The sequence below is a fragment of the Lepidochelys olivacea genome (assembly GCF_965140295.1).
Source record: "Lepidochelys olivacea isolate rLepOli2 genome assembly, chromosome: 4".
NCBI classification, from domain to species: Eukaryota; Metazoa; Chordata; order Testudines; family Cheloniidae; genus Lepidochelys; species Lepidochelys olivacea.
The window spans coordinates 142,943,065-142,956,262 of NC_140414.1; the positions used below are offsets into that span (position 1 = coordinate 142,943,065).

The following is a 13,198-nucleotide window of genomic DNA, read 5'->3' on the forward strand; positions in this document are numbered from 1 at the left end:
TGGAGTTTTTATAGCATGTGGGGGAGTGCGGGGTGAAATAAATTTCACCTTTTGTCAAGAGCAAGCAAGAAAAATGTTCATACAAAAGAAATTGAGTTATGAGCACCAAAATAAAGGAGAGTTAGAGGTGAATATGGAACGCAACCATAACTATCAACAGCGGTTTCCAGCTGTCAACAGAAAGCCAGACTTACGGTAAATGCATAGCTCAAAGATTTTTCTGGAACAGTATATTGCTCTTTTTTTAAAAAAAAAGTCAACCATTACAGAGCAAGTGCATTTCAGTATTTTTGCACCACATAGTGTATCCTGTTTCCATTCCTGAACACATTTATGAAGGAATATAAAATTAAAATGTTCAGCGCGCAAGTCTGGCAACAGATCATACAGGAAATCATGCAGTCCAGTTTCTTCTGTTCTAAAAAAGGAAGCTTGAATAAAAAAAGTTTATTCTTTCCTTATACAAAAGTGTATTTATCTGCAGCCCCCGTCAGAACAGAGAACTTCTGTACTTGGCCAAACACTTTTCCCAGCATGCAAATTAGGTCTTTGCCTCAGGCTATGAGCGTTCACTATGCAGAGTGCACACACACTGTTTTCTCTGAAGAGAAAATAAAAACCTCAATAAATTAAGGTTCAGATTCTAAGAAATCCAAACCGAATATAAAGTAATAATTTATCCATGTCATTTTAATGTATTACCAGCCTCACTTACAATAAAAAGGAGCTTCCAGAGGTATTTTAACTTATTTTTGTTATAATGTCATACTTCTATTCTGACAAATAATGATCAAAGAATTCACCAAAACAGTGAAGTAATACAGTATTAACCCACCTTGGGAGCTGTAAGGAATGCCGATTCGACTACAATCTCGAACCATGTCTACGAAGCTGGCAATTTTAAATTCCTCGGCAGCTTCTTCATCTTCATACTGACAGGAGTGATTTAAAAATTAGTTTTATTAAACCTAACATTTTTTGGCTGGAGATCTTTACAGTTAAAATACATTTTCAATAAAGGTGACAACTGCCATTTTGCATAACCAATGCTGATCATACACTACATTATTCCGTACAGTAACAAAGGCTCTCTAAAGCTATTTATTTAACAACTATACTCTGGAGACTTCAGCCATCATAGCATGAACATATAAAGGCCAAAGGGTACTGTTTGCAAAAACTAAAATGCAAAAGTGAACATGTTTTAACAAGTTTCAGAGTAACAGCCGTGTTAGTCTGTATTCGCAAAAAGAAAAGGAGGACTTGTGACACCTTAGAGACTAACCAATTTATTTGAGCATAAGCTTTCGTGAGCTATAGCTCACTTCATCGGATGCATACTGTGGAAAATACAGAAGATGTTCTTATACATACAAACCATGAAAAAATGGGTGTTTACCACGACAAAAGGTTTTCTCTCCCCCCACCCCACTCTTCTGCTGGTAATAGCTTATCTAAAGTGATCACTCTCCTTACAATGTGTATGATAATCAAGTTGGGCCATTTCCAGCACAAATCCAGAAGGCTACACAGGAGAAAGCAAGAATACGTCACTCTCAATTTCCAAGAAAGTCTCTCCCCCCCCCCCCACCTACTACAAAATGGACAGTTAAAACCAACAGGCGTGTTTGCGTGGAAACGTGCACATAACAATGAAAGAGCTCTAAGTGCAAGGTATTCTTTTCACTGGAGAATTTCAAGACTCTTTACTAGTTATTTACCACAGAAGATTACGGAGAGAAAAACAGTTATCACCATTTTACATGATGAAGAAACGGGAACAGGGAGGTGAAATGATTTGCCCCAAGTCACACAGCAAGTGAATGACAGAACCGGGAATGAAACCTAGAATTCTGAACACTACTCCCCTGCTCTGGCCACTAGACAATCTGGTCTTCCTGATCCCTCTACTATATATGTTTACAGTAGCATGGTTGGGGGATTAAGAGAGGCTTACCATTTCTAACACTGTAGGGCAGCGTTTCTCAAATCTCCTGGGTGGTGATTGGGGGGAAGGGGGAGGCGCAAAGCAGTGGCAATCTGCCAGCAGGGATTGGGACCTGCCCCCTTCTGGAGCCACAAATGCCAGAAGAGCAGGCAGCCAGTATGAGTTCCCCACCTTCCCGGGAGGAGTGGGACTCAGGCTTCAGTCCTGGAGTGGCAGGTTCTGGCCCTAGGCTTTGGCTGCATGGCGTCGGGCTCCATCCCATGGCCGCAAGTTTGGGGCTCCAGCCGTGGGGCCTCAGGATCGTGCTCCAACCTCCAGCCACGTGGCAGCAACTGCCAGCCCTGGGCTCACATTCCCTCACCCCCCAATTGCCCCTGGCCTCTGCTGTGTCCTCTGGCCCCAGGCTTCGTCCACACGCTCCGTCCCCCAGCTGTGTGGCAGTGGGCACCGGGCCTGGGCTCAGGCCACCGGGCTTCGGGCCCAGCCATGCAGTGGCAGGTGCCAGCCCTGGGCTCACCCCCACCCGCAATCGCTCCTGGCCCCTGCTGCCTCCCTCCACCCTTCTCCATCAGCCCCCATCGCCCGTGGCCTTTGCTGCCTCCCCAGCTCCACATCTGTCGCCCCAGCCTCTGCTGCCTCCCTACCCACCTTCCCATCCATGGCTTACTCAGCCCCGGCAAGCCAGGAGACAAATTAAGTCTGTTGTGAAAAGTGACATTTGTATGTTTGTTCATATCATTTTATACTGCCTTCCAGCCAGCTAGCAAGTCTACTGCTGTGAAAAGTGATATTAACAAACATACAAATATCATTTTTCACAGAAACAGACTTACTGGCTAGCAAGCAACCAAAAAAGCAAAAGAAACAACAACAAAACATAAGAACATGCAAAGCACCTTATTTGTTTCTAATCAGTTTGGGTCCAGTAAAGTAGAGAGACAAGTGCATATTTTTTGTATTATTGAGTCTGCAAAAAACCCTACATAAAGAAATTTCAATGATTTGGACGTGTACATGTGCATATTTATTTGTTTTTCCTGAAGTTAATTAAAGAATTTTAGGAAAAACTGTCAGAGTGGCCACCATCAAGAGTTAGTAGCCACACTGGGAGGCCACCAAAAAAATCTGTTGAGAGAACTCCTGCTTTAGACCTATGAGTGAATTATACACTGATTAAAGCAAAACAGGAAATGGAAATACTATAAGAAAGTGTAAGCAGACTTTTCATAAAAGGCAAGCCAAACAAAGCCATTTTTATTCACAGTATGGGAAAAATTAAAATACTTACTAATCATTTTTTAAAACTTAAAGCAAGGATTTGATGCAGAGTCCTAGCCAGTTTTAGGATAACCCACAGATCATCCTTGTCTTGAGTAAGCTCAAAGAGGAGTTGTGCTCCAAAGGCTGTCAAGTTCAGGAAGATTTGCACCAATGTAGTTACACCAGCACAAAACCTTTATACCAGGGCAAATTCATACCACTGCCAGGCTTATTCCCCACCCCCGCCACCCCCACCTGGTGTAGTGTGTCTACACTGGGGATTAAATCAATATAGTTATTCCAGAACATGTTTCTTTAAACAATCCCTAATTCTGCTCTCTCACAAAGTTTAATATGCAGCCCAAATTCCTCTCACACAACCCTCTTTCTCCTCCTTCAGGGAGTTGGAGCATACTCTTTCAGTTCAAAACCTGTTCCCAAGTGACTTTGTCAGTTACTCAAATTAGATTTTAAAATGCCTCAGACCTAGCTTTCCTGGTTTCCAGGGGGACACTGGAAGGTCTCTCATCAAAGGCTTTTCAGTACAATTGTCAATATATTGCATCACATATGTAGTATACAGTCAGTATACTTCTGAAAGGTGGTAAGTAAGAATTTAAAATAAGTCTCTTTATTATGCTATATTGCTATTTTTAAGACATATTTTCAATGGCACTTCTTTTCCATCACTGTTCAGTACAGTTACTTCAAAAACATTGTGACCAAGTGGAAAGACAGGAGAACACTAAATTTTGCAAGATTCTATGAGAGCTGCACAAGCCGCATGTTCCTTTTTAAAGCTTTGCCATTATTATTATTATTATAAAAGCTTAGTTAAAAATAGGCAATACTTTGGTATGCCACTGTAAAGAAAAACTACTAAACCCTTTAACAAACAGCCACAGACTATCATTTATCAGAAAGAATCAATATAAAATGGTTTCTGAAGGATGACAAGATTTCACTGCTCCTATGAACAGCCAGAAGTTCTCTAGGAAACTAGCAGTCCCATATACATTTGAAGAAATGGCAAAAAAAGTCCATCACACTGTGTTGACATTTATTTGCAGTACCCCAGAAATCAGCATCTTTACAGTACAAGGAACCTCAGAATTTACATTTTATTTCACTATACATTATTCAAATAGGGTATTTGGCTCATCTTTCTGTTCATAATCAGCAATTTGAATCAGCATCATGAGATTTCATTAATATTTAACCAGAGCAGACCACACACAATGAATCTAATCAGAGAACAGCAAAGTAAGCATATTTTTCAAACCCACTTTATCTTCTTAAAGAGATTAAAATACTTCTAATTGCAAAGCACATTTGTGATGGTGTGCATGATTGATTACTACTGTAAATGAGCACAGGGCCCTCAGCTTTGGAACCTACTGCCACCCTAGGTTTGGAATAGCCTGGGTGCGTTGACCTTCCAGGCAGCCAGCAAGGCCTACCTCTTCACTAGGGCTGTTATGGAGAAAGTTTGATGAGGGTCAACATTTAGATTTTGTTACAGATGTTTTGTCATGTGGGTAAGCTGCTTATTTTAGTTGGATGCTTATATTCTAAAGTTTCTATCAAAGACAGCTAGAGTATATAAAAGCTTTGAGGTATATTTTGTATTTCTTTTGTTATAAATCTAAATCTATGTAATAAGTAGGGGTTGGGGAGTGAAGACAGAAGGACATAAAGTGGCTCCGCTTCTCTCCACCAACTGCAAGTTACAAGGTAAATATTGAGAACCTCCTCTGCTCAACCTTCCCTCTAGCTCTGCTCCACAGCCAGCCTTTGGGCCTCCCCCTTTATCCATACTCCTTCTCTACCCTGAGTTCCTCTTACCCCACACTATCAAGCCACCTCTTGCAGTTGAGGCAAACAGCTAAATCTCCTGGGCTTCCCTAGCTCTGTCAGACTGGAATTTCCCTTTGACAAACTACAGCCCTCTGGAATGAAACTGCAGCCCAAGTTGTCAGACTGATAATTTTGCAGCTCCCACTGTACTCATTTGCCCTCCCGTAGCCCTGGAAAAAGAAAGCAACTGACAGTGTCAGCAGTCACATCAGACTTCCGTGACAGATATCAGTTAACTAAAAAATGCTGAGTCGCCTATGTCCTCTAAGCTACAGAAGAGAAAAAAAGGCTGAATTTATAGCAACTTTAGTAATTAGATTATTAAAGTAAAACTTCAAAAAGGAGTATTTTTAAAGTATTTCCGCCACAAAAGTTCCTCTTTCAAATCTTCCTTTTCCCCCTATCCTCTTGTTCATGTCCTTCCATTTGTCCTTTCCACAATCTCTACTGATCCATCCTATAGATGGATAACCCACCTACTGCACCTCCCACCCTTTACGCACACTTTCATGCAGGCACAGGGGAGGAGAAAAAATAGCCTATGCAGGGGATAAAAAGCTCCTCTTTCCTTCTCCTAGAAACTTTATAAAGGGCTGCAGCCAGAAGCTGATGCCCACCACTTCCCATTCGTTCTTCCCCAATCTGCTACCAGCTCCATGTGTCAATCCTCTTTCCACCAGTGGATTTCAGCGCAGTAATTAGGAGATGGGTATAAGAGAGCTCTTCATCGGGGCAAGGAGATTCTGGACCCAGTGCTGGCCAAGTTTTTCCCCTTTCCGTTAGATTTGTTGGGGGGGGGGGGGAGAGTGGGCGACATGCTTCCTACTCTGAGTACCTAGATCAGCAGATGATATGCTCCACAACAAATGTCCACATGGAAGCTGTTGCTACATGCTGCCAGGTATTACTGCACACGTTCACAGTCATAAGTGGCTCAGTCTAGGATAGTTTCAGGGGACAGTCTCAGCAGTTAAGTACCAGGCTGTCCAGCACATGAGTGTATATGAACCAACACTTCATGGAGACAAAGGATCCAAGTGCAGGAGTGGAAATTTAAGATAAATCAACTTCTTGCTAAATCTACCAGAATTTGAAAGGGATAGTGTTTAAAGTGACACTTAATTTACTATGATCACAAGACATGGCCCAAAGTTGTTCCTATTAAAGTTAATGGAAAAACTTGCATTCACTTGAATAGGGACGGGAGTAGTCTCTTGAAATAAACAAAGAACAAGATATAATTTTTCTTTAAAAGGTTAAACTAAACCAAGCTTTTCACAGATTCTCATTTATATTTTCCCTCCTCTTCTAAATTACTTGCACTTGCAAGTACTTGGACTGATATCAAAAGGACCTGAGTAATTAAAAAACTACTATTGGGTATTTCAGTGTTCACTGTGATACTTAATTCAGATTCTATATTTTGCTTATGCCACAAATATTCTTTTCTTGCGACATGACCACCAATTTCTGTCCAGTCAATGACACTGTCAAGGATGGAAGAACCAGGGAAAAAAACCCATTCCCCAGCTTTGTTTGATTTGTTCCTCTAAAACAGCACACAGTGTTCAATCATATATTATTTCTGTGTAACGTAACAAAAGAAGATAAACAAAAATGTAGTGATTCTCATTTGGATCAAAAGGCAGCCTGCAGTTTATTGAAGAGGCAACTTTGCAAAACAAATACACGGGTAAACCTTTGAGTCTCAGTCACTAGTGAAACATTACATACCTGCAGTTCTCAGTGTACTTAGTCTGCCTTCACTTACCTCATTTTCAGTCAGGCAATGGAAATGCAAGTTTCTCCAGGATGCCACATATGGCAAAAGATAACTGTAGTTTACAGGGTTACAATACAGATGGACACTGTCAGGTTTTATTAATATGATTACATCTGCAATAACCAAAACAAGAGGCAAATCAGAGATTACTACTTTAACTTCATAGCTACAAACTATGAACTAGAAATCTAAATTATATCTACACAGAAATCTAAGGAATCGAACAGGAATTTTTTTCCTACAAGTACCCAATTCAAAAATATCTGCAAAGCATAACAGAAATACATGATGGAAAATGCTACTAGATCTATCCCCCATTCACCTAATACAGCTACCCATTTTTGGAAAAAAAAAAAAAAAAAAAAAAACACCCCCCCAAGCATATTACTTGCTTTCTCAGCAACCCACTATGACTATTCTAACCTCTTATCTGAAAGCTTGTCTCACCATGTGCTTTGAAAAAAAAAAAATGCCGAGCACTCACATAATATTGTATAAACAGACATATTTGTTCTAGTATGAAAATTAATCTTAAGGGGTCATACTGCATTATCGAGATCACACAAAGAAAAAAGGGGGACAGGAACCTGATGTACCCTTTCAGCGTAAAAGATTTTTTTTTTAATCTCTTGATATGAAAACAGGTTGCCAATATGCAAAGCCACCTTATCGCCTAAGTTTAGAAATTAGATACTTCACAGAAGAATTCCTTACTTTTATTTGCTTCTCCTCCTCTCAACCCAACGTAACATACGAGTCCAAAAAATATTTTTAAAACTTTTAAGCACCCAAGATTTCATGTTAATTTTGGTACCCAGTTCAGTCAATACCCCTTCAATTCCATTAACTCTATAATTTTTATATGATTTACCAACACACACTCACAGGAATTTTCATGGATTTTTTTAAACTGTACATAAAACTCAAAGTGTAACTATAGACTCATAGATTTTAAGGTCAGAAGGGACCATTATGATCATCTAGTCTGACCACCTGCACAACGCAGGCCACAGACTCTCACCCACCCACTCCTGCAATAAACCTCTCACCTATGTCTGAGCTACTGAAACTATGTACCTCGTCTTTCAAGAAATGGACATTGATAGGGCCCTACCAAATTCACGGTCCATTTTGGTCAATTTTAGTGTCACAGAATTTTTTAAATGGCGTACTTCATGATTTCAGCTATTTAAACGTGAAATTTCATGGTGTTGTAATTGTAGGGGTCCTGACCCAAAAAGGAGTTGGGAGGGAGGGTCGTAAGGTTATTGTACGGGGGAGTGGATTGCGGTACTGCTACCCTTACTTCTGTGTGGCTGCTGGCAATGGCACTGCCTAGAGAGCCGGGGAGCTGCAGAGCAGCGGCTGCTGGCCTGGCGTCCAACTCTGAAGGCTATGGTCTTGCCACCCTTCCTTCTGCGCTGCTGCCTGCAGAGCTGGGCCCCAGGTCAGCAGCCGCGGCTCTCCGGCCGCCCAGCTCTGAAGTCAGCGCAGAAGTAAAGGTGGCAATACTGCAACCACCCTAAAACAACCCTGTGACCCCCACACACACACCCACAACTCCCTTTTGGGCCAGGGCCTCCAGTTTGAGAAATTGGTCTCTCCTTTGAATTCTGTATACTCTACGGTAAAAGCACAGGGGGAGGATTTCACAGTCCATGACGCATTTTTCATAGCCGTGAGTTTGGCAGGGCCCGAGACATTGACAAGCAAGTATGCAAATACAATGTTTAACATTATATTACTCACCATCAAGAACTTCTTCAGGAAACCCCGTTTTCTCAAAGTCATTGTTATTCTGGTTATACAAACCAAAGAGAAGGTAGTTGGCCAGCTCCCTACAGCCTTCATTGTATCTACTATCAATTCCTGAAAAATAATGAATATATGAGCAGCTACAGTATGAAAAGTCAGCCCTCCCTCTGGATTAACAACTTTGACTGGTCTTATTCTTGTGCATGTGATACTATGAATGGCAAAAGCACTCTAATTGTTATGGTGACAGTTAAGTTTAAATCTAAATAGTGAAAGCTAGGCACAGACACTCACTAATACTAGAACCACACTCATCTAACAAGGGATGAGGGAAGGAGAAGGGAGAAATTATATGGAAACCACCCTAGAGCAGACTAAACAAAAATTCTTCCAAAATAATTTACAGATTTACACTTTACTACATTCTCTAATCATATCTAGGAATCATAGCCAAACACTATACAATTAAGAATAGCAATCCTGTATAATCAGGAAGTCAAGTAATTATTTTGGCTTCTGTCAAAGCAGCATGACTATAATTTTTAAGTCTACAGTATCCACAACATGTCTGGAGAACATTTTTTACTGGCACTTTCCCAGAATTAAAAACTGTTGAAGTTACTATATTGTTCTTATGAGATAACACATGAAGTTGAAAACACCATCATATTCTGTTTTTCAGAAATAAGTTATGGTTCTCTGGGCATCCGTTCTGGATCAAGATGCACTAGCTATATATAAAAGGTAAGTATTGTACAAAGCCTATGTATCTTCTGCAGAACTTGAAACCTTTGCTGCAGATAAGCACTACAGCAACTGAAATCTCTAATGTTACAATTGGATGCTGCTCAGCTGTTTATAAGATGTTAAAGCTAATGGTATATATCAAATGACATACAATAGCAGAGGTAGAATATTACCAATTTTTGAAATTAATAAATTATACGACTCTCAGAAAGTTTCAAATACAGCAGGTTGTGGTCCAGAGCTTTAAAAAGCATGAGACATACGAGGTGGATCAGATAACATCTTTGATAAAACCAATTTCTGTTGGCGAAAGACAAGTTTTCGAGCTACACAGAGCTCTTCTTCAGGTCAGATTATTTAACAAAAGGGATAAAACGGGGTAGGTTTTTTTGGGAAATAATGGATTGTTAGCTGCAAGGGAAAAGCATCATACTACTGCTATAGCCACCAAGACGCTCACCAATGACTTTGTCTGCCAATCTGCTCACGAGCATGCGTGCCACACTTTGGACTTCAGAGTCACTCCAGAATCCACAGAAAGATTGCATGAAAACATCATCGTCGAACCAATGGACTATACAGTTAAGCAGTGTTATGAACTTAAGCTCCCAGGCTCATGTGTGTGTGTTGTGCAGGCTTCCTTCGATGATGAGGATCAATGGGTCATATATGTGACTGGTTTGCAAAAAGTGTTTGCCCACAGGCGATAGGGTGCTTTTGATTTTTATCAATTTTCTGAGAGTGTGTTCGAGAGCATAGTGATGGTCTTGTTTCACCCATACAGTTGTTGGGACATTCGATGCACTGGATGAGATACACCACATGTTGGGATAGGCATGTGTAGGATCCTGGGATCTTGAAAAGTATGTTGTGAAAAGTACTGATCGCTAACAGCGGGGATATGGTTCTGCATCTGTTGTTATGGCAGTGTCTGGTGCCACTTTGAGTTGGTGTGTCATGGTCTGTGGGGAGCTTGCTTCTGATGAGGATATATTTATTTCATCAAAGTTTAAGTTAAGAAAACACTGAAGTTGCACAGCTAAGTACTCAAAAATCAGAAAGTGACAAAATTAAGATTGTGTATACAACTATAACCCTAGACTCTTGTGCAAACCTAAGTCCCTACAGTAATCAATTATGACCCTACTATTTCATATTTCCCCCCCCCTACAGCTTTGTATGCACATGCAGCATCTTGTCCATATACATCCAGCATAAATAATGGAAGAAAACGTATGCTACTTCACTCCTCATTCTCCTACTTAAAAAGTGATGAACTATTTTTACTTAAACATTCCAAAAATTAAAAAATTCGTTGTTGGGCTGAGATCAAACCTAGAAAATATCGACCAAGAAGGTAAAAGCTTTGGAATGTTTTAAGTAACTGAACACACAGAATAGGAACCACTAAGTAATCTGAACTATAGCTTTGTAACACTCCAGCTATAGTTCTCAGAATGCATTTATGTATATGCTGTCATATAGATACTAGTTGGTAAGATAAATAGTTAACGACAATCACAGGTACTGGAAAATTATTATGAGAGCTTGATACCATAATGAGCAAGAACTCTGCTCGACAGAAGATAACATTCCACCTGGCAACGTTGTTACAGGAGCAGAACAAAGTGAGCTTCCCCGTAACTCTGATTTAAAAATAAATTACACTATTATCTTTATTTTTTTTTTCAAAAAAGAAATTATAAGCAAAGAAATCTTATTTGGTAGTAAGTCAGAATTTCACCACAGTGAAGTCAGATTCCAAAGTTAACATTGTGGTGGGGAATTTTAACACTTCCCTTGAGCATTAACAATAGGGTCTTTCATGACTAGATCATTCTACACTTGCAATAGTAAAGAACTGCACTTTTCATAACCAGAGATGCCTGTAACATTCTGTATTACTAGACACAGTAAAACATTGTGTGGTCACATAACACAAGCCACATTGTCATTCCCACGTGCATGAGCGTACTGAATGTACTGACTTTCCCAAGAGTAAAGCCTCAGGATTCATATTGCATTATTATTTTTTCCATACAATACTTCATTGCTGTTCTCCCCAGCCCCCACATCAGAAGGGCTCCAAAGTTAAGCCAGGTCCCCACCCAACTCCAGAGAGCTGGCATAAAAGGCCATGAGGATCCTGCCCCAATATCCCAAAGCTAGATTACATTAGAGATGCCAGAGATTCTTAGAGTTATCAAAGGTATTTGTCCCCTTATGATGCAACCCTACACATTAAGTCCAAGGTCTAGGATGGGGATTAAGAGGCAAGATAGAGGACATTTATTTAAAAAAAGAGTGGTGGATGGGCAGAATTAATAGATGAGCAAGATAAAAAATGTAAATCTACATATGTATCTGCTCTAACAACAGCCACGAATCATCTGCACAACCACCACCACAATTTTCATTTGCAATTCACAAGTACCAAGTTTACCATGTTCTTTGTTTGCCTATCAAATGATATCCAAGTCCAGTTCCTCTGCAACTGTGTTGAAATAGCGTGTTTGTTATAACCAGGTTGTGTCTCAGGCAGAAATGTAGTAGCCTCTCTCCTTTTTAGTTTTCTTCCCAGCACCCAAATATGTCTATTGCTCCAGGCCAATATCCCATCTAATCATACTTTTGCATTAACATCTTCCACCACCCCAACATATATCGTCTTTAAATTACCTGTATAACTTCCTTGTAATTCCCTATTCCATGTACTGTTTGTTTTGATCACATTTTTCACCCCCAACTCAATTTGAGAGAGGAAAACGCAGCCCTTGTTTGTCTAAGTGATGACTAAGCCGGCATGTTTTTGTTTATTTTTCCATTCTTCATTCACAAAAAGAAAAGGAGTACTAGTGGCACCTTAGAGACTAACCATGTGTAGCTCATGAAAGCTTATGCTCAAATAAATTGGTTAGTACTAGTGGCACCTTAGTCCCTAAGATGCCACTAGTACTCCTTTTCTTTTTGCGAATACAGACTAACACGACTGCTACTCTGAAACCTTGTCATTCTTCATTCAGTTTCTATAGTCCAATATTCACCAAGTGTTCAACTAAGACTCCTTAGATACTGGCGATCAGATCTAATTGTTAGTGCTGGCATTAAGGAGGCTGAAATGACAAAAGAGTGTAGAGAACAAAGATTTATGACGTGGACAAGCTAAAAGAGCCTAATATCAGGGAACAATATGAAGAAGCCATGTGCAAAAACATCAGATCTCTGGTGAAAAAAAGAAATGAATGCTGGAGAGACATGGAACAGTGTATAAAAATGGGATTGCAACTAGAGTGGATGAATAAATGTCGGGCTAAAAGACGAAAACGAAGAAACCAAGGTGGATATCAACGAAGTGCCCTGCAGTTGAGTGACAAATATAGGGAAATGGTGTCCAATAAGTTCTTGGAAAGTACAGGGGGACAAGTTTTTGTTTCAGAAAGTGGAGGAAGTAACCAGAGGGACAGCCGTTTTAAACTTGATTCTGACCAATATGGAGGAATTGGTTGCAAATCTGAAGGTGGAAGGCAATTTGAGTGAAAGTGATCATGAAATAGATTTTGTGGTTCTAAGGAAAGGAAAGAGTAAGCAACAGAATAAGGACAATGAACATTAAAAAAAGCAAGCTTTAACAAACTCAGAGAACTGGTAAGATCCCATGGGAAGAAAATCTAAGGGAAAAGGAAGTTCAAGAGAGCCGTCAAGTTTCTCAAAGAGACAACATGAAATCCACAACTGCCAACTATTCAGACACAAAGGAAAGACAGAAACAACAGTAAGAGGCCATTATGACTCCATCAGGAGCTCTTTAATGATCTGAAATTAAATAAAGGAATCCTAAAAGTGGAAAC

The 13,198-nt window shown here is 40.1% G+C and overlaps 1 protein-coding gene across 2 annotated transcripts in view; it reads right to left on the bottom strand.

The window, feature by feature from the left end:
• The window catches only part of DNAAF9 (dynein axonemal assembly factor 9), a 134,370-nt gene that overhangs the window by 91,555 nt on the left and 29,617 nt on the right, over window positions 1–13,198 (bottom strand). For both annotated transcript variants that reach the window (XM_084626795.1, XM_084626794.1), the window contains exons 3-5: window positions 8,598–8,717; window positions 6,837–6,961; window positions 836–932 (exon numbers count right to left, since the gene is read on the bottom strand). In XM_084626795.1, the coding sequence (XP_084482921.1) occupies window positions 836–932; window positions 6,837–6,961; window positions 8,598–8,717 (342 nt within the window). The remainder of the gene's footprint in view (window positions 1–835; window positions 933–6,836; window positions 6,962–8,597; window positions 8,718–13,198) is intronic.